The sequence below is a fragment of the Nerophis lumbriciformis genome, linkage group LG04, assembly GCF_033978685.3.
Source record: "Nerophis lumbriciformis linkage group LG04, RoL_Nlum_v2.1, whole genome shotgun sequence".
Lineage (NCBI taxonomy): Eukaryota > Metazoa > Chordata > Actinopteri > Syngnathiformes > Syngnathidae > Nerophis > Nerophis lumbriciformis.
In genome coordinates, this window is record NC_084551.2 from 55407501 (window position 1) to 55432867 (window position 25367).

The 25367-nt window shown below is 36.0% G+C and overlaps 1 protein-coding gene across 2 annotated transcripts in view; it reads right to left on the bottom strand.

Moving 5' to 3' along the window:
* The window catches only part of cacng7b (calcium channel, voltage-dependent, gamma subunit 7b), a 53447-nt gene extending 28717 nt beyond the window's left edge, over positions 1 to 24730 (bottom strand). The window contains exons 1-2 of one of the 2 annotated variants that reach the window (XM_061957534.2): positions 24543 to 24730; positions 7382 to 7577 (exon numbers count right to left, since the gene is read on the bottom strand). In XM_061957534.2, the coding sequence (XP_061813518.1) occupies positions 7382 to 7577 (196 nt within the window). In that variant the 5' untranslated portion in view covers positions 24543 to 24730. The other variant, XM_061957541.2, reaches the window with a different exon arrangement.
* Between the last annotated feature and the right edge of the window lie 637 nt (positions 24731 to 25367).

Here is a 25367-nt window from a genome sequence, read left to right on the forward strand (position 1 = left end):
AGAAAAACTATTTCAACTCACTGAAATACTTTGTGTCGTACATTATAAGTTGTTTTTGTCCTTAAGTATTTTGGTTTTCTTTTTGAAGCAATATCATGTATTTCAATAATGCTAACCTACTAGCTCCGAGCTATGGGAGACCGGGCTTTCTGCCCCGCCCCTCCCAGTCTGTGGATCACTCTCCCTGACCACCTGAGGGCACCACAGACTGTGAATGCTTTTAAAAAAGGCGTAAGAACCCTTCTTTAAAAAAAAAAAAAAGAAGCCTTTTGTTAGATATATGTGTGCTAGTTGTAGCTATTAGGCTGTTCTGGTTTTTATTTTATTTTACTATTTATTTTAATCGTTGGGGGCAGCTATTTGTGGTTCTAGTGTTGTTATTTTTTAAATGCACTGTAGCACTTTGAGGTTGTTTGTTCAATGTAAAGTGCTTTTACAAATAAAATCCATTATTATTATTATTATTATTATAATAGCTTTAATTCTATCTAATTATCATGATGACTTTTGTTCATGATTGGCAAGGAGGAATAAGATGTTTTGTTATTGGTGATCGGTAAATGACGCTTCAGTGAGTGTGTGACACACTCAATGGCTGTACTGACGCTGCCCTGATACCGTGTTGTTTTCTAATGGTGCCATCTGCTGGAGTCAAAAAGTCACTGCATTTAAATAAATAGATCAAATTAAGAGTTAGCAAATATAATTGACTGTAAATTCCAATTACTGTAAATTGCTTTAAACCCTGCGGCTAATTTATGGATTTTTCTTCGCTGACGGCCATGATGCAAATAGTTTAAAAATACAAAAACAAGCAAAATGTTGGCAATTTCATGAAAAGAGTTGTAATTTTACAGGACAAAAGTCACAATTTTATAAGAAAACTTTAAAATGTTGACAATATAATTATAATAATCGGAATTTTACTTGGCAAAGTGATGACAAAAGTCATAATTTTACTTCAAAAAATGTCACTATTTCACAAGAACAACAAAAAAATTGGCAACATTGTGATAAAAGTCCGATGCGGACTGTTTCGACTTGAGCCTTCAACCGGAAGTACAAGTGCCGTTTTGTCTTCTAACTGTCCGTAGCGTTTCGACTCGTACGGATTCTTCGTTCATCACTCCGAGCAACGTTTGTCATTTTTTAAATATAACCAAAATTAATTATTTCTTACTAAACTGTCCCAGGTGTGACGTCTGTAGGAGTGTTTTCATGCACATTTGTACGTGCGATCGTCATGTGATCAAGCCGGCGTCGTTAGCATCAGCTAACGTACAATTGCAATTTCGTTTTGTATTGTTTCAGTTTCGCAAAATTCCTCAAGAAATTCACCAAAACGTCACCGCGCCGTTATCGAGTCTGTTTAGCTGATTGGAAGCTCGTGGGTCCATGACCATGACTCCTGTTTTGCTGGATCAGCCGTTTTACTGCCGCATTACATGGAAACAATTAAGGTATGTAAATAAACATTATACAGAAAAAAAACACGCACTCGCCCCCAAAAAACGTAATAAAACAAAAATAATAATAAAGAGGTGCACGGCAAAACGTGCAGTTAATAAAATGGTTGTCCACACCTTTTTTGTGACTTTATTTTCCAATGATACTCTGCGGAGTCTTTGATTTATTTTCTACAATTTTCCCATTTTGTCTTATTATTTGCGCACTTTCAGTTTTGAAGTTGTTCTCGATTTATTACACCAAATTGATTGACCACAGCTGTGACTATTTAAGCCACAGGTGTCAAACTCAAGGCCCGGGGGCCAGATCTGGCCCACGGCATCATTTTTTTTATCTGGCCCGCAAACACCTGGAAATGATACGTGTCAATAAAGTACTTCATATTTTCTCACTAAATGTTATAGATTTTTGTCATTTTGACAGGAAAAAATATATACACTGCTTGAAATTGCGTGCATTTTAAACTTTAATATGATCCAATATTGCATCAAATATATTAAAGTATATTATATACAGTATATTATATTATATATATTATTATGTATATTATTATTATGATATTATATATATTATATATATTATGTTATTTTTATTATTATTATTATATATTATTATTGTTATTATATATATATATATATATATATATATATATATATATATATATATATATATATTATGTATATTATTGTTATTATCATTACTATTATTATTACTATTATTATTATTATTATTATATTATTATTATTATATTATATATTATATATATATTATGTATATTATATTATATATTATATATTATGTATAGTATATTATATATATTATGTATATTATATTATATTATTATTATTATTATTATATTATATTATTATATTATACAGTATATTATCATACTTTCCAAACATTTGTTTGTCTACATAAAAATACTTAACTACCCATCAAGTTAATAAAAATGACAAATTTTACGTTGTTCTTTACATCATATTACTGTAAATTATTTGGAAAAAGTTATTATTATTATTACATTATATATTATATATATTATTATTATTATTATTAGGTATTATATATATTATGTATATTATATTATATATATATATATTATTATTATTATTATTATTATATATTATTATATATATTATTTTATTATATTATTATATTATACAGTATATTATCATACTTTCCAAATATTTGTTTACATAAAAATACTTACTACCCATCAAATTAATAAAAATGACAATACATTTTACGTTATTTACAGTATATTAAATGATAAATAAATGATAAATGGGTTGTACTTGTATAGCGCTTTTCTACCTTCAAGGTACTCAAAGCGCTTTGACACTACTTCCACATTTACCCATTCACACACACATTCACACACTGATGGAGGGAGCTGCCATGCAAGGCGCTAACCAGCACCCATCAGGAGCAAGGGTGAAGTGTCTTGCTCAGGACACAACGGACATGACGAGGTTGGTACTAGGTGGGGATTGAACCAGGGACCCTCGGGTCGCGCACAGCCATTCTTCCACTGCGCCATACATATATATATATATATATATATATATATATATACACATATATACATATATATATATATATATATATATACACATATATACATATATATATATATATATATATATATATATTATATATATACACACATAAATATATATATACACATATATACATATACATATATATATATACATATATGTATATATATATATATATATATATATACATATATAAAAATCTGATGATTGAGGGAACCCCCCCTCATGAAACAGGCCTGTAGAGATGAAATAGTCTTTCCCCCACCCATACATATATATATATATATATATATATATATATATATATATGTATATATATATATATATATATATATATATATATGTATGTATATATATATATATATATATATATATATATATATATATATATATATATATATATATATATACAGTTAGGTCCATAAATATTTGGACATTGACACAATTTTCAGTATTCCAGCTCTGTACAACACCACAATAGATTTGAAATGAAACAATCAAGATCTGCTTTAAGTGCAGACTTTGAGCTTTAATTTGAGGGTATTTACATCCAAATCAGGTGAACGGTGTAGGAATTACAACACATTTTATAAGTGCCTTCCACTTTTTAAGGGACCAAAAGTAATTGGACAAACTAATATAATCATAAATAAAATTGTCATTTTGTAATACTTTGTTGCAAATCCTTTGCAGTCAATGACAGCCTGAAGTGTGGAAGCCATAGACATCACCAGACGTTGGGTTTGGTCCCTGGTGATGCTTTGCCGGGCCTCTGCTGCAGCTGTCTTCACTTCCTGCTTGTTCTTTGGGCATTTTCCCTTCAGTTTTGTCTTCAGCAAGGGAAAAGCATGCTCAATCGGATTCAGGTCAGGTGATTGACTTGGCCATTGCAGGACATTCCACTTCTTTGCCTTAAAGAAACTATTTGGTTGCTTTCGCAGTATGCTTGGGGTCATTGTCCATCTGCATTGTGAAGCGCCGTCCAATGACCTTTGAAGCATTTGGCTGAATATGAGCAGATAATATTGCCCCAAACACTTCAGAATTCATTCTGCTGCTACTGTCAGCTGTCACATCATCAATAAATATAAGAGATCCAGTTCCACTGGCAGCCATGCATGCCACTACCACCACCATGCTTCACTGATGAGGTGGTATGCTTTGGATCTTGAGCAGTTCCTTCCCTCCTCCATACTCTTCTCTTTCCATCATTCTGCTACAAGTTGATCTTGGTCTCATCTGTCCATAAGATGTTGTTCCAGAACTGCACAGGCTCTTTTACATGTTTCTTGGCAAACTCTAATCTGGCCTTCCTGTTTTTGAGGCTCACCGATGGTTTACACCTTGTGATGAACCCTCTGTATTTCCTCTGGTGAAGTCGTCTCTTAATTGTTGACTTGGACACGGATACACCTACCTCCTGGAGAGTTTTCTTCATCTGGCCAACTGTTGTGAAGGGCTTTTTCTTGACAAGGGAAAGGATTTTTCTGTCATCCACCACACTTGTTTTCCGTGGTCTTCCAGGTCTTTTGGTGTTGCTGAGCTCAGCAGTGTGTTCTCTCTTTTTTAAGAATGTACCAAACAGTTGATTTGGCCACATCTAATGTTTTTGCTATCTATCTGATGGCTTTGTTTTGATTTTTCAGCCTAATGATGGCTTGCTTCACTGATAGTGACAGCTCTTTGGACTTCATATTAAGAGATGACCTCCCCAGATTCCAAATGAATATACCACACTTGAAATGCCATCTAGGCCTTTTATCTGCTCTTCGTAAATGAAATAAATGGAAAAAAAACAAGGGAATAACACAAACGTGGCCATGGAACAGCTAAGCAGCCAATTGTCCAATTACTTTTGGTCCCTTAAAAAGTGGAAGGCACTTATAAAATGTGTTGTAATTCCTACACCGTTCACCTGATTTGGATGTAAATACCCTCAAATTAAAGCTCAAAGTCTGCACTTAAAGCAGATCTTGATTGTTTCATTTCAAATCCATTGTGGTGTTGTACACAGCTGGAATACTGAAAATTGTGTCAATGTCCAAATATTTATGGACCTAACTGTATATATACATATATATATATATATATATATATATATATATATATACACACATATATATGTATGTATATATATATATATATATATATATGTATATACATACATACATACATACATATATATATATATATGTATGTATATATATATATATATATATGTATATACATATATATATATATATATATACATACATATATATATACATATATACATATATATATTATATATATATATATACATACATATATATATATACATATATATACACACACATATATATATACATATATACATATACACATATATATATATATATATATATATATATATATATATATATACATATATACACATATATATATACATACATATATATATACACATATACATACATATATATACACATATACATACACATACATACATATATATACACATATATATATATGTATATAAATACATATATATATACATATACATATATATATATATATATATATATATATACATATATATATATATATATATATATATATATATATATATATATATATATATATGTATGTATACATATATATATACATATATACATACATACATATATATATACATATATATATATATATATATATATATATATATATATATATATACAGTGGGGCAAAAAAGTATTTAGTCAGCCACCAATTGTGCAAGTTCTCCCACTTAAAATGATGACAGAGGTCTGTAATTTTCATCGTAGGTACACTTCAACTGTGAGAGACAGAATGTGGAAAAAAAATCCAGGAATTCACATTGTAGGAATTTTAAAGAATTTATTTGTAAATTATGGTGGAAAATAAGTATTTGGTCAATAACAAAAATTCAACTCAATACTTTGTAATATAACCTTTGTTGGCAATAACAGAGGTCAAACGATTACTATAGTTCTTTACAAGGTTTGCACACACAGTAGCTGGTATTTTGGCCCATTCCTCCATGCAGATCTTCTCGAGAGCAGTGATGTTTTGGGGCATTCGCCGAGCAACATGGACTTTCAACTCCCTCCACAGATTTTCTATGGGGTTGAGGTCTGGAGACTGGCTAGGCCACTCCAGGACTTTCAAATGCTTCTTACGGAGCCACTCCTTCATTGCCTGGGCGGTGTATTTGGGATCATTGTCATGCTGGAAGACCCAGCCACGTTTCATCTTCAAAGCTCTCACTGATGGAAGGAGGTTTTGGCTCAAAATCTCACGATACATGGCCCCATTCATTCTTTCCTTAACACGGATCAGTCGGCCTGTCCCCTTAGCAGAAAAACAGACACAGTGGATTTTTTCACACCAAGCTGCTTGCCTATTGTAGATTCACTCTTCACAGTCTGGTGCAGGTCTACAATTCTGTTCCTGGTGTCCTTCGACAGCTCTTTGGTCAGAGATCTTCCTTGTTTGAAGTGACCAAATACTTATTTTCCACCATAATTTACAAATAAATTCTTTAAAATTCCTACAATGTGAATTCCTGGATTTTTTTTCACATTCTGTCTCTCACAGTTGAAGTGTATCTATGATGAAAATTACAGACCTCTGTCATCATTTTAAGTGGGAGAACTTGCACAATCGGTGGCTGACTAAATACTTTTTTGCCCCACTGTATCTACATCCTGAAAATATGCAAACAAAACTGTGTTTAGATAATTGATACTTCAAACTTGCATAAATAAATATTACGGAATATAACAATTTGGCTTCTGAGAGTTTCAAAATGTAATGAATAAAATGCTAAAGTTGTTGATAAACAAGCAATTATTTTAATAATTAAATATGGTCATTTTAAATGAATTATTATGATCATTTAAAATCAATTATTTCAAATATGTTTATTTTAATGTATAATTCTATGGCTGGATGTAATAAGGAGTCAGGAAAAAATACAAATAAAAATACAATTAATTTTGATGTTTTTAGCAAAATATAGCAAACATTTATTTAGTTTTTTTGTTTTTTTAATTAATAAATATATTTATTTTTAGGTAAGATAAACATAATAATGCAATTTATCTCTAGTCTGGATGATTTAGTTCTTGTCACCCTGTTGTCCTCCCATCATGAAAAAAGGCTGTCCTCACTCAGGTCCGCATGGAGCTGGAGGGGGCGTGGCCTCCAGTTCCAGCTGAAAATCGGGAGATTTTCGGGAGAATATTTGTCCCGGGAGGTTTTCGGGAGAGGCGCTGAATTTCGGGAGTCTCCCGGAAAATTCGGGAGGGTTGGCAAGTATGCTTTTTGTACAAGCGTGTGAAATGTGTTCCTACCGGCGACGAAGCAAACCCTCCAGAGGCCCGAGTGCAGAGCCATCTTGACCTCCATACTCTGGTTCTGCTGCAGGATGACGCCCTCCACCATGATGAGCCAGTAGTCTGTGGACACGGCCACGCCCACCAGCAGCAACCCACAGGCCCCGAACACCGTGGACAGGATGGTCAACGCCCGGCTGCTGCACGAACTCATCTGGGGGGGGGGGGGGGGGGGCACAGCGAGGAGAGGGTCAGGTGTGTGTAAGTGTGTGTGTTCTTGTACAAACCCCGTTTCCATATGAGTTGAGAAATTGTGTTAAATGTAAATATAAACGGAATACAATGATTTGCAAATCATTTTCAACCCATATTCAGTTGAATATGCTACAAAGACAACATATTTGATGTTCAAACTCATAAACATTATTTTTTTTTTGCAAATTATCATTAACTTTAGAATTTGATGCCAGCAACACAAAGAAGTTGGGAAAGGTGGCAATAAATACTGATAAAGTTGAGGAATGCTCATCAAACACTTATTTGGAACATCCCACAGGTGAACAGGCTAATTGGGAACAGGTGGGTGCCATGATTGGGTTTAAAAGTAGATTCCATGAAATGCTCAGTCTTTCACAAACAAGGACGGGGCGAGGGTCACCACTTTGTCAACAAATGCGTGAGCAAATTGTCGAACAGTTTAAGAAAAACCTTTCTCAACCAGCTATTGCAAGGAATTTAGGGATTTCACCATCTACGCTCCGTAATATCATCAAAGGGTTCAGAGAATCTGGAGAAATCACTGCACGTAAGCAGCTAAGCCCGAGACCTTCGATCCCTCAGGCTGTACTGCATCAACAAGCGACATCAGTGTGTAAAGGATATCACCACATGGGCTCAGGAACACTTCAGAAACCCACTGTCAGTAACTACAGTTGGTTGCTACATCTGTAAGTGCAAGTTAAAACTCTCCTATACAAGGCGAAAACCGTTTATCAACAACACCCAGAAACACCGTCGGCTTCGCTGGGCCTGAGCTCATCTAAGAAGGACTGATACAAAGTGGAAAAGTGTTCTGTGGTCTGACGAGTCCACATTTCAAATTGTTTTTGGAAGTATTCGACATCGTGTCACCCAGACCAAAGGGGAAGCGAACCATCCGGATTGTTATCGACGCAAAGTGTAAAAGCCAGCATGTGTGATGGTATGGGGGTGTATTAGTGCCCAAGACATGGGTAACTTACACATCTGTGAAGGCACCATTAATGCTGAAAGGTACATACAGGTTTTGGAACAACATATGCTGCCATCTAAGCGCCATCTTTTTCATAGACGTCCCTGCTTATTTCAGCAAGACAATGCCAAGACACATTCAGCACGTGTTAGAACAGCGTGGCTTCGTAAAAAAAGAGTGCGGGTCCTTTCCTGGCCCGCCTGCAGTCCAGACCTGTCTCCCATCGCATTATGAAGCGTAAAATACGACAGCGGAGACCCCAGACTTTTGAACGACTAAAGCTCTACATAAAACAAGAATGGGAAAGAATTCCACTTTCAAAGCTTCAACAATTTGTTTCCTCAGTTCCCAATCGTTTATTGAGTGTTGTTAAAAGAAAAGATGATGTAACACAGTGGTGAACATGCCCTTTCCCAACTACTTTGGCACGTGTTGCAGCCATGAAATTCTAAGTTAATGATTATTTGCAAAAAAAAAGAAAAGTTTATGAGTTTGAACATCAAATATGTTGTCTTTGTAGTGCATCAAATTGAATATGGGTTGACTATAAAAATGGGACCCATTACCTCCCTGCTTGGCACTCAGCATCAAGGGTTGGAATTGGGGGTTAAATCACCAAAATGATTCCCGGGCGCAGCCACCGCTGCTGCCCACTGCTCCCCTCACCTCCCAGGGGGTGATCAAGGGTGATGGGTCAAATGCAGAGAATAATTTCGCCACACCTAGTGTGTGTGTGACAATCATTGGTACTTTAACTTTTAACTTTAAAATGATTTGCAAATCATTGTATTCCGTTTATATTTACATCTAACACAATTTCCCAACTCATATGGAAACGGGGTTTGTATTTTCACAAGTGATGACATAAATCATGGTCCCAATACGGAAAACCATTGCATCTAATAGAGAACCACATACTAGAGTCCGTGAACATTGCTCCAAAGTCAGGATTTTTTGGTTGATTTAATGTGCATACAAAAGTAAACATTGACAGGTGCAAAGGCAGCAATATATGATAAAACAAGATGGCAGCTAAAGAAGGACTTCCCTATTCATCCCCGAAAAAAAACCCGGCAGGTGAACGGCTGATTTGACCACTTCCTGTGCTGACGTAAGACAAGCCATATGTGAGCATAGGATGAACAAATACACTACGCTACTAAGACTATAGTGGACATTAACAGTTAGCTTCTACAGCTGGGTTGTTCAAAGTGCGGCACAGGGGCCATCTGTGGTCCCTGACTCCTTTGTCATCGGCCTTAAGCACGTTACAAAAAAACAAAAATTGAGATCTCATTTGCACCCCCTGGTGGTGATATCTATCAAAATGAGGGTGGTCCCAAAAAGGAGGGATTTTTCAAATTGACTGTGTGTCGCTTTTAAAAGTGCTCCCCCTCTGGTCAACATATGAAATAACAAGTGTGTGTAAGAAATTGAAATGCATCCCCTTTTGGCCAAAATGTATTAAAATAAATTAAATAAATATGTATAAAGAGTCATACTATAATAACTTGCAGTAAATAATGAAGATTAAAAACCGATTACAAAAAAATAAATAAATAAATGAACTAAAATCAGTCTTTTTCTCACAATGTGTCGACTTTTTTCTTATAAAATTGGGAACAATTTCTCACATTCTTTCTGTTTCTGTAGTATTGCAATATTTTCTCATAAAATTGTTACTTTTTAATGTAAAATTATTACTTTTTAATGCAAAATGGTGACATTTGTCATGTAAAATTTGGACTTTTATCACAATATTGCCCATTTTTTTTGTTGTTCCTGTAAAACCGACATTTTTTTGAGTAAAATTATGACTTTTGTCATCATTTTGCCAAGTAAAATTCCGATTATTATTATAATGTTGCCAACATTTTTAAGTTTTCTTATAAAATTGTGACTTTTATTGAGTAAAATTGCGACTCTCTTCATAAAATTGCCAACATTTTAAGCTTTTTCTTGTAAAACTACGACTGTTATTGAGTAAAATTCCAACTTTTATCATAATTTTGCACAAATGTTCAGTTTCTCTTGTGAAATTTTGACTTGCGTCGAGTAAAATGACGACTTTTATTATAATACTGCCAAAAGTTTTTCTTGTGAAATTGTGACCTTTTTCTTGTGAAATTCCAACTCATTTTTCACAACAAGCTTTTTCATATGTGCATAGTATGTATATATTATTAATGTTGTAAATACACTTCTTTATATATCTAGAAAGGCTGGTCCTAAAGAGGGAGGCATGTTTGTCACATCTCCAGAAGCTATGAAATACACTATAGTGTGTGTGTGTGTGTGTGTGTGTGTGTGTGTGTGTGTGTGTGTGTGTGGGTCACGTAAGGGAACTTGTTAGGATTGGAGGCGGGGTGTAAAATCAGGCCCATGGCGACCCTCCTGTCTGTGCCTGTTAGTGCTGAAGGTGAACTCATCCTCCTCATCCAGTGCTAGTAAAGGTTAGCGTGACAATTTCATCTTCAAAGCGCTCCAAAACGGCCGCAGTCTGCTCAAGTTTGGCGACTCTGGCCGCGTAACAATTATTTTAGCCTTCATATTGCGCCACACATTTTCTATGTCTGGACTACAGACTTCTATAGGACTTCTACGCGGGTCACCGGGGCCCCCCTCTGAAGCCACAATGGCCGGGCCCCCATGGGGCCTGGCCGGGCACAGCCCGAAGAGGCAACGTGGGTCCCCCCTCCAAAGGGCTCACCACTCATGGGAGGGGCCATAGAGGTTGAGTGCGATGTGAGCTGGGCGGTAGCCACTTGGCGGTCCGATCCTCGGCTACATAAGCTAGCTCTTGGGACGTGGAACGTCACCTCGCTGGGGGGGGAAGGAGCCTGAGCTAGTGCTCGAGGTGGAGAAGTCGGACTCACTTCGACGCACAGCAAGGGCTCTGGAACCAGTTCTCTCGAGAGGGGCTGGACTCTCTTCCACTCTGGCGATGCCAGCAGTGAGAGGCGAAAGGCTGGGGTGGAAATTCTTGTTTCCCCCCGGCTCAAAGCCTGCACGTTGGAGTTCAACCCGGTGGACGAGAGGGTAGCTTCCCTCCGCCCTCGGGTGGGGGGGACAGGTCCTGACTGTTGTTTACGCTTATGCACCAAACAGCTGTTCGGAGTACCCACCCTTTTTGGATTCACTCGAGGGAGTACTTGAGAGTGCTCCCCCGGGTGAGTCCCTTGTTCTACTGGGGGACTTCAACGCTCATGTTGGCAACGACAGTGAAACCTGGAGAGGCGTGACTGGGAAGAATGGCTGCCCGTATCTGAACCCGAGTGGTGTTTTGTTATTGGACTTTTGTGCCCGTCACAGATTGTCCATAACAAACATCATGTTCAAACATAAGGGTGTCCATATGTGCACTTGGCACCAGGACACCCTCGGCCGCAGTGCCATGATCGACTTTGTAGTTGTGTCATCGGATTTGCGGCCTCATGTTTTGGACACTCGGGTGAAGAGAGGGGCGGAGCTTTCTACTGATCACCACCTGGTGGTGAGTTGGTTGCGATGGTGGGGGAGGATGCCGGACAGACCTGGCAGGCCCAAACGCATTGTGAGGGTCTGCTGGGAACGTCTGGCAGAGTCTCCTGTCAGAGAGAGTTTCAGTTCCCACCTCCGGAAGAACTTTGAACATGTCACGAGGGGGGTGCTGGACATTGAGTCCGAGTGGACCATGTTCCGCACCTCTATTGTCAAGGCGGCTGATTGGAGCTGTGGCCGCAAGGTAGTTGGTGCCTGTCGTGGCGGTAATCCCAGAACCCGTTGGTGGACACCGGCGGTGAGGGATGCCGTCTAGCTGAAGAAGGAGTCCTATCGGGTTCTTTTGACTCATAGGACTCCGGAGGCAGCAGACAGGTACCGACAGGCCAAGCGGTGTGCGGCTTCAGCGGTTGCAGAGGCAAAAACTCGGACATGAAAGGAGTTCTGGGAAGCCATGGAAAACGACTTCCGGATGGCTTCGAAGCGATTCTGGACCACCATCTGCCGTCTCAGGAAGGTGAAGCAGTGCACTGTCAACACCGTGTATGGTGCGGATGGTGTTCTGCTGACCTCGACTGCGGATGTTGTGGATCGGTAGAGGGAATACTTCGAAGACCTCCTCAATCCCACCAACACGTCTTCCTATGAGGAAGCAGTGCCTGGGGAATCTGTGGTTGGCGCTCCCATTTCTGGGGCTGAGGTTGATGAGGTAGTTAAAAAGCTCCTCGGTGGCAAGGCCCCGGGGGTGGATGAGAACCGCCCGGAGTTCCTTAAGGCTCTGGATGCTGTGGGGCTGTCTTGTTTGACAAGACTCTGCATTATTCCGTGGACATTGGGGACGGTACCTCTGGATTGGCAGACCGGGGTGGTGGTTCCTCTCTTTAAGAATTGGAACTGGAGGGTGTGTTCCAACTACCGTGAGATCACACTCCTCAGCCTTCCCGGTAAGGTATATTCAGGTGTACTGGAGAGGAGGCTACGCCGGATAGTCCAACCTCAGATTCAGGAGGAACAGTGTGGTTTTCGTCCTGGTCGTGGAACTGTGGACCAGCTCTATACTCTCGGCAGGGTCCTTGAGGGTGCATGGGAGTTTGCCCAACCAGTCTACATGTGCTTTGTGGACTTGGAGAAGGCATTCGACAGTGTCCCTTGGGAAGTCCTGTGGGGAGTGCTCAGAGAGTATGGGGTATCGGACTGTCTGATTGTGGCGGTCCGCTCCCTGTACGATCAGTGTCAGAGCTTGGTCCGCATTGCCGGCAGTAAGTCGGTTGCGTTTCCAGTGAGGGTTGGACTCCGCTAAGGCTGCCCTTTGTCACCCATTCTGTTCATAACTTTTATGGACAGAATTTCTCGGCGCAGTCAAGGCGTTGAGGGGATCCGGTTTGGTGGCTGCAGGATTAGGTCTCTGCTATTTGCAGATGATGTGGTCCTGATGGCTTCATCTGGCCAGGATCTTCAGCTCTCACTGGATCGGTTCGCAGCCGAGTGTGAAGCGACTGGGATGAGAATCAGCACCTCCAAATCCGAGTCCATGGTTCTCGCCCGGAAAAGGGTGGAATGCCATCTCCGGGTTAGGGAGGAGATCTTGCCCCAAGTGGAGGAGTTCAAGTACCTCGGAGTCTTGTTCACGAGTGAGGGAAGAGTGGATCGTGAGATCGACAGGCGGATCGGTGCAGCGTCTTCAGTAATGCGGACGCTGTATCGATCTGTTGAGGTGAAGGAGCTGAGCCGATAGGCAAAGCTCTCAATTTACCGGTCGATCTACGTTCCCATCCTCACCTATGGTCATGAGCTTTGGGTTATGACCGAAAGGACAAGATCACGGGTACAAGCTGCCAAAATGAGTTTCCTCCGCCGGGTGGCGGGGCTCTCTCTTAGAGATAGGGTGAGAAGCTCTGCCATCCGGGAGGAGCTCAAAGTAAAGCCGCTGCTCCTCCACATGGAGAGGAGCCAGATGAGGTGGTTCGGGCATCTGGTCAGGATGCCGCTCGAATGCCTCCCTGGGGAGGTGTTTAGGGCACGTCCAACCGGTAGGAGGCCACGGGGAAAACCCAGGACACGTTGGGAAGACTATGTCTCCCGGCTGGCCTGGGAACGCCTCGGGATACCCCGGGAAGAGCTGGACGAGGTGGCTGGGGAGAGGAAAGTCTGGGCTTCCCTGCTTAGGCTGCTTCCCCCGCGACCCAACCTCGGATAAGCAGAAGAAGATGGATGGATGGATGGACTACAGGCAGGCCAGTCTAGTACCCGCACTCTTTTACTACGAAGCCACGCTGTTGTAGCACGTGGCTTGGCATCATCTTGCTGAAATAAGCAGGGGCGTCCATGATAACGTTGCTTGGATGGCAACATATGTTGCTCCAAAACCTGTATGTACCTTTCAGCATCAATGGTGCCTTCACAGATGTGTAAGTTACCCATTACCTTCTTCCGTTATAAATTGTTCACCAGACGGATAACCTTACAAAACGGTAAGACACAAAGACTTAAGTCAACTTGACCATCATTTTTTTTAGTTAAAGTTCTGTGCAGTGCTCACAATTGGTTGAATGCACGATGCGCACCCTGAACACCATTGTAAAAATGTGTGTCTCTACCTTTGTTGTTTATTGTATGCATAAATATACCATGTTCACAGTTATGTCACATTCATTTTGGCTGTTATGGTGTCATTTTTGATAATGGTTCTGTTTATATTACTAGTGTCATTTTTGAATGATGATAAATGAATGTGTTGTGGCAGTTGCGGTTGTCACCAATGCGGTGGACAGTTATGTCACCTTCATTTTGGCTGTTATGGTGTCATTTTTGATAATTGTTTTGTTTATATTACCAGTGTCATTTTTGAATGATCGTAAATGAATGTGTTGTGGCAGTTGCGGATGTGACCAATGCGGCGGTTTGGAGAAACACGTCTTTCTTTTTAAGTTATTACGCCATTATTTTACCAGTCCTTGCCCACTTGGGTATTGATTTTCCTCCGGGACTTTGATAGCCTTGCGGCTGAACAAACATGAAAACAGGCGTCCATGCTTGCGCATATCGCTACTGCGCTTGGGGTGTGCAGCGTGGTTGCACCGAGGGAGCGAAAGACCCTAAATCAAAGCTGTCAAACGTCCAAAGTCGTAATTTGCCACAAATGGCGTAGAGGCAGAGTGACCGAGAGCCACTGGAGAGAAACGGAAATGAACAGTCACACCTGGGATGAAGGGCCAAGGTGGCGCCGAGAGACTCCTCAGCACCGCGGAGCGCAACCTACTCTCTTTTTAGCTCGGAGACGCTCCACCCCGTCGCCTCCTTTCGCCGCTAAAACCACTCAAGCCAGCATCCAGCCCTGACAACCCCGGTGGACCCGGGATCATGCTGCTGACTGCACTAGCAGGGCCTGGGAGAGCAGGCCCAGAAAGACGAGAAAGAGACGGATGGGATTGTCTGACATGTGTCACCATCTCCTGACATCACCTCCCAGCTCCTCCAGGGGAGAGAGAATGAGGGCATGGCGGATTAAAAAAAAAAAAAAAGAAGGGAGAAGACACGGATGGGGAATGAGAGAGGAGGATCTGGACTAAAAAAGTAGAGGGCATGGAGCGGACCCAGGGGGGACGCCATCCTCGCTTTGATGCACGCGTGTCAAAATCACGGTCTGCAGGCCTTAGGAATATTTCCTATATATATATATATATATATATATATATATTAATATTCCTAAATATATACATATATATTAATATTCCTATATATATATATATAGGAATATTAATATATTATATATATATATATTAATATTCCTATATATATATATATATATATAGGAATATTAATATTATATATATATATATATATATATATATATATATATATAAATATTCCTAAACATATATATATTAATATTCCTATATATATATATATATTTAGGAATATATATATATATATATATATATATATATATATATATATATATATATATATATATATATATATTAATATTCCTAAATATATATATAGGAATATTAATATATATATATATATTTAGGAATATTAATATATATATATACACACACACACACACACACACACACACACACACACACACACACACACACACACACACACACACACACACACACACACACACAGTATTCATTTATCATCATTCATTCAAAAATGACACTAGTAATATAAACAAAATTATCAAAAATGTCACCATAACAGCCAAAATGAAGGTGACATAACTGTGAACATGGTATATTTATGCATACAATAAAGTAGAACAAACAACAAAGGTAGAAACACACATTTTTACAATGGTGTTCAGGGTGCGTATCGTGCATTCAACCAATTGTGAGCGCTGCACGGAACTATAACTAAAAAGACGATGGTCAAGTTGACTTTTGTAAGGTTATCCGTCTGGTGGACAATTTACAACGGAAGAAGGTAATAACTTAACAATAAAGACAGCTTCAGATTGTTTTCTTTGTTTTACTTTGGCCCAAAATAGAACAAGCACATTCTGAAAATGTACACATGACGAGTACCGTATTTTCCGGACTATAAGGCGCACTTAAAATATATATTTTTTTCCTCAAAACGCGACAGTGCGCCTTATAACCCCGTGCGCCTAATGTACGGAATACGTTTGGTTGAGCTTACCCACCTCAAAGCTATTTTATTTGGTACATGGTGTAGTGATAAGTGTGACCAGTAGATGGCAGTCAAACATAAGAGAACTGGTAGAATGTGCTTTAAAAACAGAGACAAAACACAAACTTCGATGAACCTGGTCTCACGCGCTAGCGTTAGCTTATAGCTAGAGACGGACATAACTTTGTTTTTTCAAGCGCAATCTTGAAGAAAGTGTTTCCCCAAACCGCCGCATTGGTGACATCCGCAACTGCCACAACACATTCATTTAGCATCATTCAAAAATGACACTAGTAATATAAACAAAACAATTATCAAAAATGACACCATGACAGCCAAAATGAAGGTGACATAACTGTGAACATGGCATATTTATGCATACAATAAAGTAGAACAAACAACAAAGGTAGAAACACACATTTTTACAATAGTGTTCAGGGTGCGCATCGAGCATTCAACCAATTGTGAGCGCTGCACGGAACTATAACTAGAAAGACGATGGTCAAGTTGACTTTTGTAAGGTTATCTGTCTGGTGGACAATTTACAACGGAAGAAGGTAATAACTTAGAAATTGTATTGTATAGTGTACTGTAATAACAATTTTACCGGAAAGTTTATGGTGTTATTTGACATGGAATTAATTTAAAATAAAAATAGGTACCACTTTTATTTTTGCAGTTAAAATTCTGGCAAAGGAGATTCCATTATTATTGTTGTTTTTACGGTGCATTACTGTAAGTGGAAACGCTTTAACGCTTTTTTTTAATATAATAAAATTCTGTCAGTATTTTACTGAAAAAATGTGTTTTATTGTATAGTGTACGGTACCCGTAAAGTTTATGGTGTTATTCGACATGGACTTACTTTAAAATAAAAATAGGTGCCACTTTTATTTTTGCAGTTAAAATTCATGCAAGTGAGATGCCAGTATTTTACTGTCTTTTTTCATAGTGTAAAGTAAAACTGGCAGAATTTTACAATAAAAGTTTTATTTATTTTTAATTTTTTTAAATTTTTTTTAAGGGGAATTATAGTAAATTAAAAATCCATTTAGTATTTAGTAAAATTCTGCCAGTATTTTACTGAAAAAAATGCGTTTTATTGTATAGTGTACAGTAATAAAAATTTTACCGGAAAGTTTATGGTGCTTTTCGACATGGAATTACTTTAAAATAAAAATAGGTACCTCTTTTATTTTTGCATTAAAATTCTGGCTAGTGAGATGCCAGTATTTTACTGTCTTTTTTCATAGTGTAAAGTAAAACTGGCAGAATTTTACCATAAAAGTTTATTTTTATATATATATTTTTTACAGGGAATTATAGTAAATAAAAAATCCATACCACTGTTATTTTTATCATTTTATTATGCTGACTGAGCTGCCATTTCTACTGCAAAATCTACGATTATTGTTTTTACGGTGCATTACTGTAAATGGAAACGCTTAACACTTTTTTTATTGTAAAATTCTGTCAGTATATTACTGAAAAAATGCGTTTTATTGTATAGTGCACGGTAAAAAAATGTTTTACCGTAAAGTTTATGGTGTTATTCGACATGGAATTACTTTAAAATGAAAATAGGTACCACTTTTATTTTTGCAGTTAAAATTCATGCAAGTGAGATGTCAGTATTTTACTGTCTTTTTTCATAGTGTAAAGTAAAACTGGCAGAATTTTACCATAAAAGTTTTATTTTTATTTTTATTTTTATTTTTTACAGGGAATTATAGAAAATTAAAAATCCATTTAGTATTTTGTACAATTCTGCCAGTACTTTGCTGAAAAAATGCGTTTTATTGTATAGTGTACAGTAATAAAAATTTTACCGGAAAGTTTATGGTGTTATTTGACATGGAATTACTTTAAAATAAAAATAGGTACCACTTTTATTTTTGCATTAAAATTCTGGCTAGTGAGATGCCAGTATTTTACTGTCTTTTTTACAGTGTAAAGTAAAACTAGCAGAATTTTACCGTAAAAGTTTATTTTTATATAGTTTTTTTTTTTACAGGGAATTATAGTAAATAAAAAATCCATACCACTGTTATTTTTATCATTTTATTATGCTGACTGAGCTTCCATTTCTACTGCAAAATCTACGATTATTGTTTTTACGGTCCATTACTGTAAATGGAAACGCTTTAACACTTTTTTTATTGTAAAATTCTGCCAGTATATTACTGAAAAAAATGCGTTTTATTGTATAGTGTATGGTAAAAAAATGTTTTACCGTAAAGTTTATGGTGTTATTCAACATGGAATTACTTTAAAATAAAATAGGTACCACTTTTATTTTTGCAGTTAAATTCTGGCTAGTGAGATGCCAGTATTTTACTGTCTTTTTTCATAATGTAAAGTAAAACTGGCAGAATTTTACCATAAAAGTTTTTTTTTTTTTTTTTTTACAGGGCTTTACAGTAAATAAAAAATCCATGCCTTTGTTATTTTTTATCATTTTTATTATGCTGACTGAGCTGTCATTTTTACTGCAAAATCTACGATTATTGTTGTTTTTACGGTGCATTACTGTAAATGGAAACGCTTTAACACTTTTTTTTTAATTGTAAAATTCTGCCAGTATTTTACTGAAAAATGCGTTTTATTGTATAGTGTATGGTGAAATAAAAATACCATAAAGTTTATGGTGTTATCTTACATGGAATTACTTTAAAATAAAAATAGGTACCACTTTTATTTTTGCAGTTAAAATTCATGCAAGTGAGATGCCAGTATTTTACTGTCTTTTTTCGTAGTGTAAAGTAAAACTGGCAGAATTTTAATGTACATTTTTTTTTTTTAATTTTTAATTTTTTTTTTAACAGGGAGTTATAGTAAATAAAAAATCCATACCACTGTTATTTTTTTTATCATTTTTATTATGCTGACTGAGCTGCCATTTTTACTGCAAAATCTACGATTATTGTTTTTACGGTGCATTACTGTAAATGGAAACGCTTTAACACTTTTTTTATTGTAAAATTCTGCCAGTACTTTACTGAAAAAATGCCTTCTATTGTGTGGTGTACGGTAAAAATTTCTTTATGGTAAAGTTTATGGTGTTATTCGACATGGAATTATTTTAAAATAAAAATAGGTACCGCTTTTATTTTTGCAGTTAAATTCTGGCTAGTGAGATGCCAGTATTTTAACATCTTTTTTCATAGTGTAAAGTAAAACTGGCAGAATTTTACCATAAAAGTTTGTTTATTTATACACACACACACACACACACACACACACATATATACATATATATATATATATATATATATATATATATATATATATTTTTTTTTTTTACAAGGAATTATAGTAAATAAAAAAATCCATACCACTGTTATTTTTATCATTTTATTATGCTGACTGAGCTGCCATTTTTACTGCAAAATCTACGATTATTGTTTTTACGGTGCATTACTGTAAATGGAAACGCTTTAACGCTTTTTTTATTGTAAAATTCTGTCAGTATATTACTGAAAAAAATGCGTTTTATTGTAGGGTGTACGGTACAAAAATGTTTTACCGTAAAGTTTATGGTGTTATCCGACATGGAATTACTTTAAAATAAAAATAGGTACCACTTTTATTTTTGCAGTAAAATTCATGCAAATGAGATGCCAGTATTTTACTGTATTTTTTCATAGTGTAAAGTAAAACTGGCAGAATTTTACCATAAAAGTTTTTTTGTTTTTTTTGCAGGGCTTTACAGTAAATAAAAAATCCATACCATTGTTATTTTTTATCATTTTTATTATGCTGACTGAGCTGCCATTTCTACTGCAAAATCTACGATTATTGTTTTTACGGTGCATTACTGTAAATGGAAACGCTTTAACACTTTTTTTTATTGTAAAATTCTGCCAGTATTTTACTGAAAAATGCGTTTTATTGTATAGTGTATGGTAAAAAAAAATACCATAAAGTTTATGGTGTTATCTTACATGGAATTACTTTAAAATAAAAATAGGTACCACTTTTATTTTTGCAGTAAAATTCGTGCAAGTGAGATGTCAGTATTTTACTGTCTTTTTTCGTAGTGTAAAGTAAAACTGGCAGAATTTTAATGTACATTTTTTTTTTTTAATTTTTAATTTTTTTTTTAACAGGGAATTATAGTAAATAAAAAATCCATACCACTGTTATTTTTTTAATCATTTTTATTATGCTGACTGAGCTGCCATTTTTACTGCAAAATCTACGATTATTGTTTTTACGGTGCATTACTGTAAATGGAAACGCTTTAACACTTTTTTTATTGTAAAATTCTGCCAGTACTTTACTGAAAAAATGCCTTCTATTGTGTGGTGTACGGTAAAAAAAATGTTATGGTAAAGTTTATGGTGTTATTCGACATGGAATTATTTTAAAATAAAAATAGGTACCGCTTTTATTTTTGCAGTTAAATTCTGGCTAGTGAGATGCCAGTATTTTAACATCTTTTTTCATAGTGTAAAGTAAAACTGGCAGAATTTTACCATAAAAGTTTGTTTATTTATACACACACACACACACACACACACACACACACACACACACACACACACACACACACACACACACACACACACACACACACACACACACACACACACACACACACACACACATATACATATATATATATATATATTTTTTTTTTTACAAGGAATTATATTAAATAAAAAAATCCATACCACTGTTATTTTTATCATTTTATTATGCTGACTGAGCTGCCATTTTTACTGCAAAATCTACGATTATTGTTTTTACGGTGCATTACTGTAAATGGAAACGCTTTAACGCTTTTTTTATTGTAAAATTCTGTCAGTATATTACTGAAAAAATGCGTTTTATTGTATGGTGTACGGTAAAAAAATGTTTTACCGTAAAGTTTATGGTGTTATCCGACATGGAATTACTTTAAAATAAAAATAGGTACCACTTTTATTTTTGCAGTAAAATTCATGCAAATGAGATGCCAGTATTTTACTGTCTTTTTTCATAGTGTAAAGTAAAACTGGCAGAATTTTACCATAAAAGTTTTTTTGTTTTTTTGCAGGGCTTTACAGTAAATAAAAAATCCATACCATTGTTATTTTTTATCATTTTTATTATGCTGACTGAGCTGCCATTTCTACTGAAAAATCTACGATTATTGTTTTTACGGTGCATTACTGTAAATGGAAACGCTTTAACACTTTTTTTATTGTAAAATTCTGCCAGTATTTTACTGAAAAATGCGTTTTATTGTATAGTGTATGGTAAAAAAAAATACCATAAAGTTTATGGTGTTATCTTACATGGAATTACTTTAAAATAAAAATAGGTACCACTTTTATTTTTGCAGTAAAATTCGTGCAAGTGAGATGTCAGTATTTTACTGTCTTTTTTCATAGTGTAAAGTAAAACTGGCAGAATTTTACCATAAAAGTTTTTTTGTTTTTTTTGCAGGGCTTTACAGTAAATAAAAAATCCATACCATTGTTATTTTTTATCATTTTTATTATGCTGACTGAGCTGCCATTTCTACTGCAAAATCTACGATTATTGTTTTTACGGTGCATTACTGTAAATGGAAACGCTTTAACACTTTTTTTATTGTAAAATTCTGCCAGTATTTTACTGAAAAATGCGTTTTATTGTATAGTGTATGGTAAAAAAAAATACCATAAAGTTTATGGTGTTATCTTACATGGAATTACTTTAAAATAAAAATAGGTACCACTTTTATTTTTGCAGTAAAATTCGTGCAAGTGAGATGTCAGTATTTTACTGTCTTTTTTCATAGTGTAAAGTAAAACTGGCAGAATTTTACCATAAAAGTTTATTTTTTTTAAACAGGGAATTATAGTAAATAAAAAATCCATACCACTGTTATTTTTTTAATCATTTTTATTATGCTGACTGAGTTGCCAATTTTACTGCAAAATCTACAATTATTGTTTTTACGGTGCATTACTGTAAATGGAAACACTTTAACACTTTTTATTGTAAAATTCTGCCGGTATTTTACTGAAAAACGTGTTTTATTGTATAGTGTATGGTAAAATAAAAATACCGTAAAGTTTATGGTGTTATTTTACATGGAATTATTTTAAAATAAAAATAGGTACCACTTTTATTTTTGCAGTTAAAATTCATGCAAGTGAGATAAAAAAATCCATACCACTGTTATTTTTATCATTTTATTATGTTGACTGAGCTGCCAATCTTTACTGCAATGTCTACAATAGTTGTTTTTACGGTGCATTACTGTAAACGCTTTACCACGTTTTATAATAAAACTCTGCTCGTATTTTTACTGTAAAATGACTTTTTATTTTCTAGCGTCGTGTACAATAAAATAATCATGTTAAAAACCTGCATCTCAGTCGCTAGAATTTTACCACAAAATGTATGTTTTTTTAATTATTTTTTGTAAATGTATTTTATTTTATTTATTTATTTAGAATGGCTCTAAATGAAACATGCGGGCCTCTTTTATTTGTGCATTAAATACAATTTACTGACCTTTAAAATAAAACAAACAAACAAATATATATATATATATATATATATACATATATAATATAGATAATCATATATATATATATATATATATATATATATATATATATATATATAATATAGATAATCCTAATTATTATTGTTGTTTTAAGTTTTTGTTCGAACATTTTATGTCCCAGAAGGTGACGGAATACTTCGCTTTGAATACTTTCCAATTTTACCGCAAAATTCATGATGTTATTTTATTATTTTTTAAATGTATTGTATTTTATTTATTTATTTAAAATTACTGTAAATGAAACATGGGTGCCTCTTTTATTTGTGCATTAAATACAATTTACTGACCTTGAAAATAAAACAAACAAACATATATATATATATATATATATATATATATATATATATATATATATATATATATATATATATATATATGTATATATATATATATATATATATGTATATATATATATATATTATAAATAAGCCTAATTCTTATTGTTGTTGTTTTAAGTTTTTGTTAGAATATTTTACGTCCCAAAAGGCGACGGAAAACTTTGTCTTGAATACTTTCCAATTTTACCGCACATTTCATGATGTTATTTTATTCTTTTTAAAATGTATTTTATTTTATTTTGTTTATATATTTAAAATGACTGTAAATGAAACATTAGTGCCTATTTTATTTATGCATGAAATACAATTTACTGACCTTTAAAATAAAACATATATATATATATATACCTTCATTTTTTTGTTCGAACATTTTACGTCCTAGAAGGCGACGGAATACCCCGTCTTGAATACTTTCCATACCTGCGACATCGGCGTCCTGTTTGCTCGGTATCGGGTCAACAGAATCGTGTGCGGTATCGCCAAAGTACGTGAGCGGAAGATCATAGAACTTACTGCAACACCAATGCTGCTCACTGCCACCAGGGGGCGCACTCGCTCAAGACATAAATCCTCGGTGACGACTGATCGGCATTGCAAAATACAGTCATGGACGCACTTTCACTGTTAGCACACACACACACACACACACACACACACACACACACACACACACACACACACACACACACACACACACACACACACACACACACACACACACACACACACACACACACACACACACACACACACACACACACACACACACACACACGCGCGCGCGCAAACGACATGCATTTGGTGATGTGCGCATAGCAATGGAGGCACGAGGACGTCACGCGAGCATGATGATGACAACATGAACGTTATTTGTATGACATCATTACTGACACACACACACACACACACACCATGATGGTTATTTAAAGGGGGTTTACTCACCCTGTCACCGGAGTCGTGCGCACACGTCAGCAGCCACGAGAAAACACACACACACCCTCTCTCTCTCTCTCTCTCACACACACACGCACACACACACACACACACACACACTCTCTCACACTCACTCGCTCACACACAGGAGGAGTGTGGCGTAGTTCCTCACTCCCTCCTCGTCTTCTTCTTTCCCTCCATCAGCCTCCTTCGCAAGTGTGTGTGTGTGACAGAGTGAGAGAGAGAGAGAGAGATGTGTGTGTGTGTGTGTGTGTGGGTGTGTGTGTGTGTGTTTGTTTTCATATGAAATAAGGTTGAAGTGTGATGATGCTGCATGAGGAATATTAATTGATATAAACAATACATTTATCCTAAATCCCAGACGAAAAGAAGCTACTTTTTTCCCTACGCTTTGAGCCCTGCGGCTTATAAAACGGTGCAGCTAACTAATTAATTTTTTTTGCTGACTGTGACGACGAGGTTGCTCACTGCGGGTTCTGCAGTGTAGTAGTGCCTACCCCCCCCCCCCCTCTTCTTTCTCTAGAGTCTTTTAGCCGTCCATAGCGTTTTAACTCGTATGTATTCTTTATTCATCACTCCAGGCAATGTTTGTAAGTTTTACAATATAACTAAAACAATTATACGCTAGATGAGGCAATTCCTGAAGGATTGCGTGTGAACGCTCCAAATGCTGAGGTTGAACAGAAAATCCTGGAATTTTTTTTTTTAGAGAGCACACAATTCCCGAACAGGCTGAATATTTTGAAGTTGGAACAGTTTGAATTGGAAGAAAAAAATGTGGGAGTTGTGGAACTTTGAAGAATGTCCCATTCA